Source organism: Aphelocoma coerulescens, assembly GCF_041296385.1.
Source record: "Aphelocoma coerulescens isolate FSJ_1873_10779 chromosome Z unlocalized genomic scaffold, UR_Acoe_1.0 ChrZ, whole genome shotgun sequence".
NCBI lineage: Eukaryota > Metazoa > Chordata > Aves > Passeriformes > Corvidae > Aphelocoma > Aphelocoma coerulescens.
The window spans coordinates 3,751,318-3,769,375 of record NW_027184085.1 but is presented as its reverse complement, the minus strand read 5'-3'; the positions used below and the strand labels follow the sequence as shown (position 1 = coordinate 3,769,375).

Here is an 18,058-nt window from a genome sequence, read left to right as displayed (position 1 = left end):
TTCCAAAGGGTAATTACCTAGCCAAATGTCTCACTTATTCTACGGGACACTGCTTTATTCAATGTGCAGAGCTCACCTAATGAACAGTTATTTGGGAGCTGGATTTTCCTTTTGCTATTCAGTGCGTGACATCATGTCTCATTTATTCCACATTTCTAAGCCTTGGTATGAATAGATGAATGTTTCATGAATGTTGATAATTTTATTTTCACAGGGCTGCTCTTGAGATGAGGGGTATATTATTGTTCTCATTTGCACTAGAGAAGCCGAGCAGAGAGAGATTGAAGTCTAATGGATACAATTTGAGATGCTTAATACTAGATTTGAGGCTCTGGAAAGATGTGTGGTCTAATAGGCAGAGACTGCTCTGTTTATCTCCACCAAGCTGTGGCCTGTAATGTTGTCTCACTTATTCCTGCCCATTCTTGCTTCCCTTTAATCCACAAGTTGATATCGGGTCACAGTTTCATCAGGACTCCTATCCCAAACCAGCTCATTCTGTAACCCCATCTTTCAGACTCCTCTCACTCTAACATTTCTGTGCCTGAATCAGATAGAGATCTCTTCCACAGTTCCTGAGACAACACACAGATCTCCCGATATTTCTTATTTTACATGCCAGAAGCATGGGTTCATAGGGACGGTTCATAGCAACTCTAAATAGCAAATACAGGGAATTTTTGATTGGCATCTGGAGAAGCTGAGCACAGACAATAGACACAAAAGTCTGATAAAGGGTCTGGAACACCAGGAGTAGCTGAAGGAACTGGGGGGGGCTCAGCCTGGAAAAAAGGAGGCTCAGAGGGGACCTTCTCACTCTCCACAATTTCCAGACAGGAGGGTGCAGCCAGGTGAGGGTCGAACTCTACTCCCAGGCAACAAGGGACAGAACAAGAGGAAAGCTGTGCCAGGGGAGGTTTAAATTGGATATTAACAAAAATTTCTTCACAGAAAGGATTATCCAGCCCTGGCACAGGCTTTCTAGGGCAGTGTTGGAGTTCTCATCCCTGGAGGGATTTAATAGCCATGTGGATGTGACACTTGGGCACATGGGCTAGTAGTGGCCTTGGTAGAGGTGGGGGAACAGTGGGATGGATGATCTTAGGGCCTTTCCCAGGCTAGATGATCTTATGATTGTAGGTGTCAGAGCACTTGTGGAAAGTCTTCGAGGAACTACCAGGTGCTATCCAGGTGCAGCCAGGGGTGGCAGAACGGGTCAGTCATGCAGGGGATAAAGGCCCCCACCTGCTGACCTGACCTGCTGTGCAGGGAAGTTTGCTGCTGGCCTGGATCAGGAGTATTGTGGAAACATGCAAAACCAGATCAGAGTGGCAAATAGAAGCAAGAAAACCTGTCAGGAGATTTTCATGATTGACCGAGAAGCTCCTGAATAATGTCAGATACAAAAAGGAAGCAAAAAAGACATGGAAACAGGTGGCCCAGAGAACTAGAGCTACAACATCCAAGCACACAGGGATGGGCATAGGAAGAAAAAGTCTATCTGGAGTTGAATCCAGGGCAGAAGATCAACAAGAAATGTTTCTACAGACACTTAAGCAGCCAAAAATAGCCCGTAGAAAATGTGGGGCCCTTGCTGAATGAAACAGGGACCCTGACTGAAAAAGATCAGCAGCAGACTGATTGTCCTCTTTGGCCTTTGAGAATCCCAGGCCCATGAGAGTGGTGGGGAAAGAAAACTTACTCTTGGAGGAGGATCTGATTAGGGAATAGTTAAACAAACTGAATAAGCAAAAGTCCATGGGATTTGGCAGGATGTATCCAAAAGTACTGAGGGATCTGTCTGGCATCACTGTGAGGCTACTCTTGGTTGTTTTTGAAAGGTTGTGGTGATCAGGAGAGGTTTCAGAGGTCTAGAAGAGAGCAAATGTCAGTCTAATAAAGGCAAGAAGAAAAAGAAAGGAAGCAGTGAGGCCGTCCAGTCTCACCTCAATCCCTAGAATTTGGTGGAGTAAATAATTCTGAAGAGCATTTCCAAACGTATGAAGGAGGAAAAAGTGATCAGGAGTAATTATCACAGATCTGTGAAGGGCAAATCATGCCTCACCAATCTGATGTTTCTTATCTTGACTTTAGCAAGAGTTCTGGCACTGGGTTCTATCAGCTTCTCATAGACAAAATGATGAAACAGAGGCAGGATAAATGCACACTATGATGGACTGAAAACTGTCTGGGCTCAGAGGGTTGTGATGAGTAGCACAGTGCCCACATAGAGACCAATCAGCAGAGGTGCACCCGCTGATATGGGGCCTAAAAACTTTTAATATGTCAATTAATGAGCAGGGTGACAGGGTAGAGAACACCCTCAACAAATCTGGAGAATTTCAGAACTCAGAGGAGTGGCTGGTATGCCAGAGGAACATGGACGTATGGGAGAGAGTCCAAAAGGAGGCCACAAAGATTATTAAGAATCTGGGATATCTCTCTTACGAGGAAAGACTCAGAGAGATGGGATATTCAGCCTGGAGAAGAGAAGGCTCAGGGGGATCTTCTCTATGTGTGCAAATGTTTGATGGGAAAGATTAGAGAAGATGGAGCAAGACTATTCTTAATGCTGCCCAGTGACAGGATAAGAGTCAATGGGCACAAGATGAAACACAGGTTATTCCTGAACAGTGTAGTTTTACTGATGGAATGAACAGGTTGTGGAGAGAGGTGGTGGAGTCTCCGTCCTTGGAGATATTCTTATCTGGCCAGATGTGGTCCAGGGTGAGCTGCTCTGGCTTGAGCAGGGTGAAGTGGACAAGGTGGTCTCAAGAGGAGCTTTCCAACCTCAGCAGCTCTGTGATTTGTTGAATCTTTGTGTAGCTTAGTTGCCAAAATCCGATGCATTTTATCTGAGGCTCATGTGCAGGTTGAGATCTGAAAAAAAGGAGTTTTTTGAAAGATTGATAAATGAATAGCTGTGCTAATCATGTTGAAGCCCATCATCACATAGACTGGGAAAGGTTTTCAAATTTCAATGCCAGCAGTTTAAATTTCACACATTTACAAGCAAACAAAATGGTTACAAACTATAAGAGAGTTTGAGAAATACTGTTGGTGGAAGAATCTGCCAGCCATAAGTCCATATTTCTGGAATATTTTACTTTGACATTTTTTTACCACTCATTTATTATGCATTGTAAACTCTAGGTGGAAAAATATATGACAAAGGACTCTTTCTTTTTTTAATTGACTTCCCTTTGATGAGCTGCAAGGCAAATTTAATTAGGAAGGGAATTCCTGAAAAATAAATGTAATGTGCTTTAGATAGGAATTGCATATTGAGGTTGTTCCTGATGCCTGCTCCTTTACTCAGATGAAACACCCACTGATTCAGGTGTTTACAGCAGAGAAGTGTGTAACAACGTGTGGAGAATGAACTACACAGGAAATGATACATATATGTTCCCACTAAATAGAGTTAGGAAGGATATCTCTATGTATATATCAGGGTTTTTAGGAGGAAAGGTAGTAATGTGGAATTATTTTGTTGGTTTACCATTGTTTATAGAGACCAGTGATGATACATCCTTCAGGAAAATTATCAAAAATTAATAACAATTATGACCCTTGCTAGTATCAAGACTGTATTACAGATACATCCACAGGGAAATATGGAACTATATCAATGTAGCAAGGACAGCAACTAACTTCTCTTTTTTTCAGATATTCCCCAGACATGTTACTCTACTAATATTCATCCAAATTTTGTTTCCTTCTCCAGGAATTGCAGGTCCCCACTTAAAAGCAGACCAGACTTCACTTCATGGTAAAATGGAAAGTTCTGCCTGTAATGTGATGACCAGAAGGAAACCAGCAGCTGTTGACAGTGTTGCAATGCCAAGTCCAGTATTATCTCTCCTACCTTCATCATCAGCAACATCTGAAGCAGGTAATGCTGTTTTCACTCCACCCCCTCTGTTTCTTCCCCATCTTCCTTCTGGAGCTGCACAATATGTGCACCTAATCCTCACCCTGATTGGAGAAGTAGCTGCAAATGTGCATATTTAATGCAATAATCAGGCTATAATATTTCCAACTCTTTCTTACCGTGATTGCATATCTTGGCATATCAAATTATTTCTTTCACATACAAACACTCGCGCAATGATGAGGATACAAGTAGCACCAGCCTGTATGGTCTAGCAGGACACTCTGAAACAAGACTCCTGGGATCCTTTCTCAGCCCTGTTGTTCCTTTCTTTTAAATGCTCCCATGCCTGTAGCCTGAACAAGCCAAATACACAGTGACTAGCTGAGGAGAAATACTGCATACTTCAGTGATTTTAGTGTAATGTTCTGTCTTGCAAATGTAAAATTGTCTGGGGCAATGAGCAGTGATTTAAAATACCAGAATAAATAAGTCAGACTAGCGTGCTTTTCTATCAACTTATATTTTGTGTTTCTATTTTGAATCAGATCAGAAAGGTGATATCTTTATACTGTTGGAAATTGAGCCAGGTCATTCAGGCACCATCATGTCTTTTCTTGGGCATGGATGGAGAAGTTAATCTTGCATTCTGTTTTAATTTCCAGTGAATGGGCAATGCACAGTTCATTACCCTATATGCAGCCATTAGAAGTTTCATAGTCTTGTCAAACTTTTGATGCCACATTCACAAAAAACATATTTGTATCACTGATTTACAGAATTACTACATATTTAATCACTGATTAACAGAATTATTGCATATTTAATCCTTCAACTGAAAGTGCTGTTTCAATGCACTTATTTTTATTTCCCTTCTCACTTCTTGAATAAATAGTGAAAACAAGGGTTTCATGCTGCAAAGTAGCCTCTGTAAAGATAAATTTTTATATTAAAAAAATCAGGATTGTCTGTTTAGTCTTTAATACTTTCCTATATATAAACCAAGGACAGATTTTTAAAGCAGTGGAGAATGAAAGCACACAAATATTTTATGATCCGTTTCAAGATGAAAGTGTATGCTTGACTGCATAGCTCATTCTTTCCATTTTCAGAAGTCTAATTAAATTGTTGGTTTATCTGTAGCCCAGATGTTGAAATAATTTAGCTGAAAACTAAAAGAAACTGTGTTAATGGGAAAACAGGACAGTGCTATGGGTTTCCTGTAATTAATAGGAAGCTCTTTGAAAATTACTCCATTCAAACCAAGTCAATAAATTGAGCCCAGCTTTGAGCAGCCTCCTCTGTGCCATGTTCTCGCAAGTGGTCTCAGGCACCTCCGAAGGGATGGAGAATGACAGGCAGCAAGAAGGATTTTAGAGCTTCAGACATAACAGAGCCATCCAGAATAAAATTAGGGGGTCAATGACAAACATCCAAGGGGTCTGCCTGGATGTTTGCCTGGGTCACCTCGTTGTTCATCATCACTGTGGTGGAGTGGGTCTTTTAGCCTCCTCTAAGCTACCTTGGAAATATATTTTTTTGGTAGGAATTGCTGTCTTTGATTCAGAAACTGTTTCCAGCATCATATCATTGCTGCATGGCCTTCCAGCATGGCCTGCAGCCATTTCAATTTGTGAGACTGAGCCTCACCACACCTGCAGACCCTGGGGACACCAGACTTCTATGTGCCTTATATAAACTGTGGTTTATGACTGACATTGGTTCTTGCTTGTTTTGGGGCAGATAGGTGAGGTTGTTTGGAGAGTGGAGAAAGGATGAAGGAAAAGTACAAATTTCATTTGGGACTGGATTTTGCCTTCCTGGAGACAGCATGTTGGGAGGTGGAGGGAGGTCAATATGCCTGGGTAAAAACTGTGCATGTATGGTGCCTGGAGGCTGCTACATGTTGCATCACCTCCATGGCAGCATATTCACTTTTTCATATGCCTGCACGCAGGCATAAAGTTACTGTTCCCCACCTCCTCTTTAAACACCTCTAAAGGAATTCCACCACATAGATCAAGACGGAAGTCATCCTCCCAAAGCAAGATTCCCATGTGCAAACAGTAATGTGCAGAAACAGAAAAAAAAATAAAACAAAAACTAAGACCAACACAGACCAGAAAAAACCCCAAAACTCTAAAACCAGCACAGACCAACTTGGGTCCTGGATTGGGCAGGGTCTGTCTGGATAAAAAGGAAAAGATTAATACTTAGCTCTGGCTTTCAGCAGAACAGTATATCACATGGCAATATAGGAAAATATTTTATATTTTGATTGCTCACCAACAGCTTCCAGATGAGTTGATAACACCTAATGGCTCTCACTTCAATACTAGTTTACTCTGGCAGATCTCCCTGATATTTTATCATATGCACAACTCATCAAAGCTTCCCCCTGCAGACACATCAGACTCTTTCTGCATAGTCTTCCTACACCAAATGTAGAATCAGATGTCCCTGACATTCAATAGTCAAAATAATGTTGGGTTTCCCAATATCTCATTTAAAAAGCCCGACTTGAAAGCATATGTACTTACTCAGTACATGCATTCTGACTACTGGCAGACTGTGTAACAATTCAAATGCTTTCTAGGGCCTGCAAGTTCAGAGGCTTGCTAGGAAGAAAGCAAAAGAATTATCAGTAGCTTCTAACAAGCTCCCTGAGAAAGCCATAAACACCCCGAAGCATTTACGAAGGAAAAATTAGTGCAGTAAGCCAGCACAGAAGAGCACAGAAGTTTGGGGTTTTTTTTTCCTAAACATGAGAATGAGTTTCAGCACAAAAATGAACAGACTTGTGAGCTTGCAAAGTTTTATAAGGTCCAAAAAAGTATCTAAATATAAAGGAAGACAGTGGTGTTCAGCTCGCACATTTACATACAGGAACAGAAACCTACCCATAATTGTCTGCATATCAGTTAATTTTGGGGAATTGGGCAGTTTGGCAGAAAGCAGGTGCCAACCTTTGCTCCACTTGGGCAGTGTCTCCTCAGAATCAGGCTTCACTCAGGACTCTCAGCCTGAGTGACCTCTGGACTGTCTAAGACACTCACTGGGTTTCAGGATGGACAGGAGTGCTGTGTTGTTCTTATCCAGTATCAGGACATCAAAACAATGTGCAAGGTCACCTTGAATTTAATCGAGTTCCCATTTTTAGAATTTAGAAGCTGAGGTCATCCTCTACCAACTGTACAGACCAGGTCTCCATCGACCACATTCAGGTGATAATACCAATCTGCAGAAACAACTGGCTGCAGGTAAATCTCAGTAAAGACACAAAATCTTTGCAGGTACTTGGCTAATGTTGTATTTCAATTTTTTTTCTAGTTCCTTGGCTTACTTTCTTCCTAATGAAAATGGAGAGTAAAGCCAAATCTGGTATCATCATGATACCTTGCAAGCTTTCCTGTATATCTACTAAATTTTCCATTGTCAATCACCAACTAAAAAATTTCAGCTTTACTTTCTGAAAAAAAAAGCACCTCAAGTGTTGGAATTAAAAAATAGTATAAGACTTGAAAATGTGCCCTGACAATAACAATAAAAGGCAAAAGGTGGACACTGAAGAGTGTGCCAAATGCTTGATTTTTTAGATCTTCTGACCTGAAGCTACTCTCAGGATGTGGGAGGGACTCAAAGGATTTGAATGCTTAAGGCTGAAGTTATTGGGACTACTTATGTCAATCACCAGTGAGGACAGATGAGAATAATCATTTTCTGTGACAGGGACTTAACCTTTTTTGATCAAATTTCTGCGAATAGCTTGCTGCCACTTGCCTTTAGGGATCTTGAATCCACAGTTTTTAGGGGTGACCTACTTGGGAGGAATTTTGTGCAACTAATTAGCTTCTCCTGAGTAACTTGGATATTTCATTTCCTTTCTCTTTTCCTTTGGTACCAAAATGACTGCATTTCTCTTTTCTTTTGTCCTTTGTGAACCACAAACTGCAAATGGGCTTTATTTTTCTTTTTGGTGTGGGGAGTGGGTTACATATGGAAAATGTATTTTGTTTTGCAATTAATGAAAACCAGACTTTGGGAAGTTGGCCATCCCAGGTCTTTATTTATAAGAGAGCATATGTCTGTGTTTTGTTTATGACTCACTCCTACTTCTTACATTGTAACTTGGGTTTGTTTATGCAAGCTTTTCGCTGAATCCAAGCAACATGGTGGTATAAGAGCCAATAATTTATGTTCTCCAAGAGAGGAGGCCCGTGAATGAGGTTTACATGCTGAATCTGCCACAGGCCATCGAGAGCAAGAGGTGATTCTACCACTTGACAGCTCCTGGTTATCTACAGAAAATGCTACAATAGCAACTTTATTTAAACTACTGCTGGAAGATTAGCCTGTTAGCCGTGAAGGCAGAGATAACCCCCAAATGAACCTTTCTCAAAATCTTGCCTGCTTGGGAAACTTCAAGGATTTCAAACTCAAATGACTGCTTGACAGTCAGGTGTAAATTAAGTTTGCAAGTATATGTGGGTTGAGGTTAATTCAGTGGGATGTTTTATTCTTTACCAAAAAGAAATTCTGAGCTTCATCATTTCTTTCCCACTAGCACAGAACGGATATGTTAGGAGTGAAGGGGAGCACCAGTTATTGCAATTGCAGAATTAATACATTCTGTTTCCCTCACAAAGGGGTAGTTACTTCTAATCTGTGTGCAAATCCTGAACTCTGAACAGATGCCATGTTCAGGAAAGGACAATGAGACAATTTAGGCAAAACAAGCAAAGTCTCGTGTCCTAAGCAAAGGACCAGAAGCCAAGAAATACTGGGTACTCTTTCCAGCTCTGACAATGACTCACAACGTGACCTTGGCAAGAGACTTAACTACTTTGGACTTCGTTCAGATCTAAAGTAAGTTATCTGAACCAGGAGTAAGCTTACTTTGGGGGCCATTAAAGTCAATTATATGACTGAGTAGTTTCAGCTAGTATCTGCAGAGATGATAGTACAGAAACCCAGGCAGGGGTAATGAATTTGCCACAGATGAAGCGACCCACACATCTTGTCTCTGCCCACTAGTTTCAGTAACAAATGCTTTTCGTACTAACTGGCATTCATGACAAGAATTAAAGGCTGAATTGAAGGCATCGGGATTATATCTCTGGGCCATAGAAGGTTTAATAGTTAGGGTGGGCCAATATGACAGCTATGCTAAGCTTCCTTCCCTCCTATTAAAGGTTGAAAAAGCAGAATGAAGCAAACCCATGCATAAACGTTGCTGTAGCAAAAGCTTTGTTGCTTTAGAAGAGGTAACAGGCAGAGAGAAATCTCTGAAGAATACTTATATCAAAGTTGCATTTCCATCTAGTCTTCATGATGCTGGAAGAGGTCAAAGGAGAGTGTCCAATTACTGTTGTTTGACCTGCACTTGTTTCTCTCCTTGTCTCCCAACAGCCAGCTCACCCCTGAAGAAAAGGTTCAAGCGCCGTGAAATTGAAGCGATCCAGTGCGAGGTGCGCAAGATGTGCAACTACACCAAGATCCTGTCCACAAAGAAGAACCTGGATCACGTTAACAAGATCCTGAAAGCCAAGCGGCTGCAGAGACAATCAAAGACAGGCAATAACTTCGTGAAGAAGAGGAGGGGGCGTCCTCGGAAGCAACCCCTTTCCTTTGACGAAGACTCCAGAGACCAAATGCCCGTTCTGGAAAAATGCGTTGACCTTCCGAGCAAAAGAGGTCAGAGACCAACACTCAACCCTTTAATATTGGAGCAAGCAGCCACTCAAGATACAATCATGGCCACCATCGAGGCTGTCATACACATGGCTCGAGAGACGCCACCCCTGCCACCTCCTCTGCCTCCTCCACCCCCTCCACTCCCTCTCCCTCTACCCCGGGCGCCCCGGGTTGGAAAAAGGAAAAACAAGTCTCCACAGGAGGAAGAGGAGGACGTGAAAGTGAAGCGACACCGGAAAGGCAGAGGGAGCGAAAGTGAAGGCCTTCCCTAAGGCCAGTGCACCTCATCAGATGTTGGGTGCCCATAGTGGAGCACGCCAGGACTGGGGGACAGGAGGTGCACAGTCCGCCTCACCCCTTTGGCAGCACCAGACTGACCTGTCCCTTCAGCAGCCAGAACTCATTGCAGAGAGCTCTGCCAGCTGGGGCTCGCATCTTTCCTCTTCATCGCTTTGACCCAAGCCCCCCCCCAGAAAAGAGGGGGGAAAGGCACGGGAAAAGTGGGGGATAGAGGGGAGGAGGATGTGTGTCAAAGCTGGAAAAAGCATGAACTCTGCCAAGTTTCCAAAACTAATCTGAATCTCAGCATTGCTGTTCTCATACCGTACCCGGAGGCGGGAAGTCATCCTCGCAGAAAGCTGAACGTTGTCACTAAGGGTGCATGCTTGACTCTGATTCTGTTTGGTGGGCCAGGTGAAACTAAGAGTAACTTTACCATAGTATAAATCACTGTTAAAAAAAAAAAAAAAAAAAAAAAAAAGAAACAAAGAAAGAAACAAAGAAGAAAAACACCCAACAAAAAATAATGTCATTTCCTCAACTGTGATATTGGTTATAATCTATTTGAATTTTTTTTCTTTTCCAGTTTTATATATCTACCAGGCTTTGGGACAGCATAAGCCAAAATGCCTGGCTCCTGCTAGAACTATGTATTTCTTTCTCATTTACCTGCCTAGTTACAACTAGCTGCAATATAGGCAATAGAAAATTAGAGCCTTACACGTGTGCACACTCATTCCGAGTGCTATCCCAAGAAACGACGGAATATCACGGCATTTAAAATAAGGTGTTCACAGATATTTGGTTACTATAGCACGTTTATATGAAGCAACTTGGCAATGGCATGTGAAAAAGGGGTCATCCATCAGCCAAGTTGTTTTGATGCTCGGTACATATGAGTAGAGAACAGCAAGACACTTCTGGGGAATAGTTATAGTAAACATGGAAAAAATCACCAAAAAAAGAATATAAAAAAGATAAAAGAAAAAAAATAGGACAGAAAAAAAAAATTAGAATTAAAAACAGGGCCCAAACCTACCAAGTCTTTACCATCTGCAATTCCCAGTGAAATTGACGGGAAATCCAGAATACGAATAATTTGCATTGGGTAGCAATGCCTTGATATTATCTTTTAAAGAAAATAGACAAAGTAGATTGTTTTAAAAAACTATAGAACAAACCCTATGGATAATAGATCCTTCTTGGCAATTATTTCTGAAAAAAAAAAAGAAAAGGAATAAGTGTTCTTATCTGAAAATAGAAATAAAAATGTTCAAAGGGTATCACCACTGCAATTGTATTAATGCCACTTTGGACATGTTCTCCAAGTTGTGGTTGCCTTAATAAACTAAAAAAAAAATTTTTTTTTTTTTTTTTGTACATAATGTAATTATAAAGCTCTCAGTCTGCATGGATGCAAACTGTGTGTGACAAATCGTCTCTTTAAATGGTCAGTTCAAATTGTACATTTCTCATTCGAGTTGTCCGTTAGCCATTGATTTAACTTGGGTAAAATACCCAAGCTCCATTTCCACAGCCCAATTAAAATGTTTAGCTAAAACAAAGACTGAACAAAAAGCTGTTCCATTGCAGTGTCAATGCTTTTTAAAAAGAAAGTCAATTGTTGAAATTTGAAATAGATACTTTCAACTGTATTTCCTTTCTTTTTAAATCCTGCGGTGCAGTCAACACCTAGCATAGCAAGATGGATATTAAAATGGGAACAGGGAGGGAAGATTCCATCAAGGGAGGGGGGATTGGAGTTACGTAATGGTTCACAAGCCAAATGCTGTTCCCTTTCTTGAGAAATCTTGAATTGGTTTATTGCCAAGGAAGCTTCATATAGCACGACACTAAAAAAAAAAAAAAAAAAAGAGAAGAAGAAGAACCACAAGAAAACCCCACCAAAAAAACAAAGCAACAAACCCAACAAAAGAGTCCCCACAAAAAAATGTTGTGTTTCTATTCTGTTATTTATTTACAAAAATCATATCAAGACTATGGTGTTAGAGGAACACTGTAAACATACAACTCGTTATTTTTTAGAGACTGATTTTTCTTCTGTGATAGCACCTTAGCTTATTAAAACTGAATGCATATGGGGATAGGATTGCGTCGGGGAGCTGGAAGAGGGGATGTATTTTTTTTTATTTTTTAAGACTGGAACAAATTTTGAGGTCCTAACTCCTTAAAACTGATAAGAGGGATCGCAGAATTTTGTTTCCAATTTGTTTTGCATCATTCATCATACCTATTTGTGCTTTTTGTTTTCCAATTAATGCAGCTTAGAAATAAATTGGCTGGTTGCTCGTTCTGTTAAAACCAATTTTGCTTTTCAGCTCTCTTGAATTAGCACAGTGTTACTGACTGAAGTTGTAGGCCTGCAGAGAAAAAACCCTAAACCTCATTGAACTCCTCTCTTCTTCCTTAAAAAGCATTGGATTGAGGTTTAGTTAGTTTATAAACCCTTTTTTCCCGATCTCCTTTGGGCCTGAAAGTAGGTGACAGTCACTTAAAATGACAAGAAAAAATTGTTAGTTTGGTATTCCAGGTAGCTGAAATTAAGCCAGACAACAACTTATCCTTAGTTTTATCTCCAGTGATGTCATTGAAGGATATCTCAATGTATAGTGAGTGAAAAAAGGCCTGAAGGCAACAAATTCTGTCATTGAATGCCCGTCATGGCTTCAAGAGTGCCAGAGTACCCATGAGGGCTGGATTTGGATCTGGACACACTGGGATAAAACTGCCCCAGGGAAGGATAATTGAGTGGCTGCTGCCTCCCATGCTCCTGAGCTTTGGGAAAGGAATGCTCTTATCCTTCCAAAAAGTGCTATCCAAAAAGCTGCTAAAGGCACAGTGTTTAAGGAGAGCATCCACTTGGAGGGAATAACCCCACAGACCCTTCATCGAGCAAAAACATGAAGAGATCCTATTTGTCCCAGAGAAATTAAGTTCAAGACTTGGTAGCTGAAAGCTGTCAGCATAGGATGGGCTCCATCCAGAAGCTCAAGGCTTGTTTCTCACAGCAAGAAGGTGCTGGTGGAGCGTGGTGCTGTGGTACAGCCTTGGCTGTTTGTTCACACAACACCCTCATGCAGCTGGTCCTGGGCTGACAGGAAGAGTAGCTTGTTAGTGTCATAAAAAGCAGAGTGAAAATACTGTTAGATGGCACTCAGAATTTGTGTTCTGCATGTTGCATAGTCTATAAAGATGATAAGCAAGTTGCTGACAGAATAATATTATAAGGCGATGTACTACATGCAGATCATAAAGGATTTAGTTTTAGGGCTTAAGGCTAAAATCCCACTCCTGCAGTTTATTACCCAACAATATTCCAGTAATGAGCTTTTTGATTTTTCTCCCTTACCACAAGGAAGATTTACAGAGGAACTCTCTAGATTGTCTCCACACATTTCCAAATACTATATAAAACTGGGGTGAAAGCCCTTTGCTTACTAAGACCAAAAAACCTTTCAAACACCTCCGCTGTGTCACAGATTAGCACACATCTGAGCATGCTTCAATAAAAACACAAAACAGTATCACGTGGCTGTGAGCCATATGAAATGAGGCCACGGGTTTGCATCCACTCTGTGGGTCTTTTATTCCTCAATCCAGTGTAAAACCAGAAATGGGGATAAATGTTCAGGGAGAGAGGAGAAAAAAAAAAAAAAAAAAAAAAAAAAAATTAAAAAAATTTAAAAAAAAAAAAATTACCACTTGTGTCTCCAAGACCTTCATGCTGCCAGCTTCTTGAGCCCTTCAATATTAAATTTTCTGTGAAGCACCTTGCAAGTTTTTGGATAATTGTTAAAAAAAATAAAAGAATATGGAAAAAATAAATTTAAAAAGAGGTGAACATAGTCATCATCTCCCCGGCTATCCTACAGCATGGCCCATTTGGCAGCAATGCTGTGGAACACCGAATATTCTATTTGTGGTTTTTTGGGTAGCATCTGGTGCAATGGGGTGCTGGTTCATCACTAGGGCTTCTGAGCACTACAGTAATGCACCAAATAAACAGAAATCACTGTTCCAAACACAAGGATTTCCCTAACTCTTATTTTCACAGGCCCTGATTCAGGACTGCACTTAAGCACATCTAAGGAGCATCCTGAAGAGTTTGAAGAACAACTAAAAAAATAAAGAGAAAAGGGAAACAAAAAAACAAACAAAACAAAAAAAAAAAGAAAAAGCATCTAAACAGAAAAACCAGGATGGTTTTCTGAATTGAAAGAATAAACATCTTGCCCTTGTAATGCCTCTTCTTTCCTTATAATCCAAAAACTGGGGTGCAGCAGTTCTGAGATAATTAGAAGCACATTTCAACAAAGGACACATATTGGAGATCTCCTTAAGATGCCTGCCTAGGCTGCATAAAACACTACATAGAAAAAAAAAGAAAAAGAAAAAAAATATAAAAACATTAAAAGAGCTGCCAATTGGACAACATGGGGAAGCAGTTCAATCCCATGTTGGTTTGTTTTACTTTTCTTTTTCTTTATTTTTTTAAGCTATTTCTTAAATAATAAATGCACATGAAGTGTTAAATATGTATATACTGTATTTCAAAAAAATTAAAAAATCAAACGAATGGGGCACAAGATTGTTCTATAAGTCGTGCTGGCTAATTTTTAGTTTGTATTCATAAGTGGTTTTTAAAAGCCTTTTTTAAAGTGTAATTTGCATGTTCTACTTTGATTGTATGTAAACATATTTTAGAGCAAAAAAATGTATTTGTATTTTATTGAATATAGAGGCAAGAAAAAAACTTGTACATTGTTTGAAATGTTCTTTTTGTAACAGTTTTTATTCATGAAGCATTTTTGTACATTTAAAAATGGATATGGACTTGATGTTCTTTGAGGCTTAGATACATCTGGCATGCTTTAATGTCATGCTCCTTCATGATCTTAGATGTTGGTTTTTAAACATTTTTTTCTAAAACAAAGCTCAGTCTTTTCGCTACCAAATCAGGTTAGCACAGTATAGAGCACTTAACTAAAAAAAAAAAGAAAAAAAAAAAGTTAATCCTATTCATATGTTATTCATTGTGTGAAATTAAAGGAATTCAATTCAGTCTAACATGAGTTGTGAATTCTTTTGTCTTATTTTCCATCTGTTTCCCATCACTAAGGAGTTTAATAGCTTTTGGGATAATAATACCATGCATTCACAAGCCCTCTTTATGGTAATGGAGAAAAACATGCTTTGGTTCTGTTCTTTTTTCTTTTCTTTTCTTTTCTTTTTTTTTGAATTTTTCCCAGAATATCCTTAAAAGTTAAAAATGGACTGTGCCATAGGCCCCACGGGCAAAAGGGGGATTCACACTTCAGTGCTGTGCCTATCACTAAATGGACAGAAACCTCTCTGGTCCAAATCATGTCCTCAGGCACCAGCAGAGCAGAACTTGCCACCCAGGTGGGATTTCCACTCCAGAAGCAGATGGAGCATCCCTCTCCAGATCCCTGCAGGGAAGGCAGTCCCAGGGGCTGGGCTGTGGGCAAGGGGGTGACGGGAGCCAACTCTCTCCTCATTGAGCATCAGAGAGGAAGGGCTGTAGGCCAAGGGGTATTTTCCGTTCAGTGGAGCCTCATGCTGCGACAATGGCACTGTGCACTGGTTGTTGTATGGTTTTAAGTTTCTTTTCCAAGTTGCTGCTGAGAGCGGTCTGCTGCCATCGTAGGCAGTCAGCCTCAACATCCACGAGTTCCTCCACAGCAATGCCAGGTTTCATCTTTTTTCTCCTCTGGGAGAGAGTTCACCACCTTCACCAATGGCTCGGCAACCTCACAGAGATTAAATCTCGCCTTCTGGAGAAGCCAGTGATGCCCAGGCATGACAGATAACTTAGTGCCCCCTTGCACTCTTCCCTTCTGAAGCCTTGTGGGATGGATTGCATTGGTGGAACCAACTCATCCAACCGCAAAGACAGCCCCTCTGGCTGCTGTTTTGACAGCTGTTGCTTCATGTTACGGTAGTAGATCTGCTCCAAAGATCCCAAATGTGATGGGGCTTATTTTCTTTCTCCTCTCTCTCTCTCTCTTTAATATATACATAGCCCCAGCTTTTGACAACAGTTTGCAAAAGTGCTGACATTTTCACTCACTGTTTTTTATCGGGATCTGTGATGTATAAGCTACTGGTCTCCAACTCCAACCACATTTTAGTAAAAGGCCTGTGGTAAAGCTCCTTAGGAAGCATCTGTGAACTGTCAAGATTTGTGCTTGCTGCTGCAGTATCTTAGGACCGTTCTCTCCTTCTGCCAGCTCTTTCCTGAGGTTTATCTCCCATCACCACAGCTCTGCTGTGTCATCTCACAGCCATGGGGTAGCAAGGCAAACAAAGTTGGGGATGTTGGGTTTCTGCCACTGGAGGAGGCAAGGGCATGAGGATCTTCATCTGTGAGGTGTTCACGTTTTTTTGTCTCTGGTTTCTTTTTTTCACCCAGACTGTTGACGCCATGTAGTGTCAGAAGACCAAACTCCTCACCAGTCTCCTCCTGGGCAGGGAGGATCCTTTGGTCATCATCCCAGGCTGCTGTCTAAAGGTCAAACTTTTTCTAGCATCCCTCTGTGACTGTTTCATCTGTGACTACCCCTGCTCTGTCTGCTCCTGTGGATTACACCATCTCTGAGAAAAAACTTAGGAATTCTTAGAAAAAAAGTTCAGTAAATTCATGAGCTCTGGTAGGGTGCAACTTTTTTTAGGCACTTTTTATTTAATGATATTGAAGTCTTCTTCCCTGGAAACAAAGCCTGAGTAGAATTCTCTAGGGAAACCTGCTTCAGCAGAAGGTTTGGACCAGATGGCCTCCAGTGGTCCTTTTCAACCTTACCCATTCTGTGAGATACTGTTATCTTCTCTCAATTTGCATAAATTCGATGTTTTCCAGATTAGAATACTTTCACTATTAATCTCTGTCCTGAAATAATTGCAAATAATGAAATCATCAAATGTAATGGAGAAATAATATTGTTTTCTGATTATCATCCTCTTTCTTCTGAGCATATTTTGCTCATAAAAGTTATGAAGATTTGTTCAAACCTTCTCTGGCCATCCTCCATATTATTGGAGTTTGAATTTATGAGGGAATTTCACACTCCACCCTCAAGGTGAGGGCGTGTGAGATGTGCTCTACCCCTTGGGGTAAATCTTAATTCACTTTTGATTATGGAGACGGTTTGTGTGGCCTGGGACAAGAAGTCTTTCCAGTGTGACCTTAACTCATCCTCAGCTGGCAGAGACAAGACAAACCTCAATCTTAGCCCCACTCATTCTCGTGGTACCATTTCCCACCAGACTCCTGAGCTACCTCATATGCTGAATTTATTTTGTGCCAAGGAAAGTTTGGTTGGTGGAGATGCCTGCAGCTTGTGTGCAAGTTGTGTGAGCTCATGACAGCATTATTTGCTGTTCTGCAACACAATGCATGCACATAATTTTAGAACAATGCTACTGTTACTGACTGAGTAGAAAAAATGTTCCACTGACCTTGAGGGGATTAGTGACAGGACCCTACTCAAAGCCCTGCAGTACACACCATCTGGCAAGCTCTAGAAAGCAAAGGGAAGCATAGATGTCAACATAAAAATATATGTTTGGCCTTTTAGGAACAATTCATGAACCACATCACTGGTGCACTAACATAGGGGGTTAAGAGCTAATAGCAAGCATTGAAATTACAATGAAGAGTGGCATATCAAATGGTCGATGCATTTTTTTTACTTGGAGCTGCAGAAAAAACTGGCGTGAAAGAACCACAGGAGTTGTAAGAGCACTTTGACAAAATGTTAGTGCAATCATAAGTCATTTCGTTATGACAACCAACTTTGTTTGTAACACAGAGCAAGATACACTGTTTCCCATTCTCCGCTTATGCAGATAAGTACTATCAGTTTCAAATGTGTTAAATCAGTTTACAGGAGCAAAAGATCTGTATTCATTTTCTTTATGGAAACTATTCATCCCAAAGTGGCTTTGGAGTGCTTCTAGTAGAAGGGTGTAGTATAAACTCCTGTTGTTTGTTGCTGTAAGAAGTGTCATATTGAGAAAATGGGCTTTTGTTAAAGATTCAAGTGTTTGGAAACTGGTTCAGCAGCATGAGTAGCCAAGTCACCACAGTTTCATTAGAGCTGTGGTGGAAGGAAGAGGGCAAAAGAAGTGGAGAGTCCTTGGGAAAAAGACGAAACAGTGTTCTGTGCACCA

At 40.7% G+C, this 18,058-nt stretch overlaps 1 protein-coding gene across 5 annotated transcripts in view; it reads left to right on the top strand.

Moving 5' to 3' along the window:
- Positions 1–14,935, top strand: part of SETBP1 (SET binding protein 1) — a 269,098-nt gene extending 254,163 nt beyond the window's left edge. For all 5 annotated transcript variants that reach the window (XM_069002367.1, XM_069002363.1, XM_069002365.1 and 2 more), the window contains 2 exons: positions 3,728–3,895; positions 9,284–14,935. In XM_069002367.1, the coding sequence (XP_068858468.1) occupies positions 3,728–3,895; positions 9,284–9,840 (725 nt within the window). In that variant the 3' untranslated portion in view covers positions 9,841–14,935. The remainder of the gene's footprint in view (positions 1–3,727; positions 3,896–9,283) is intronic.
- The last annotated feature ends 3,123 nt before the right edge of the window (positions 14,936–18,058 follow it).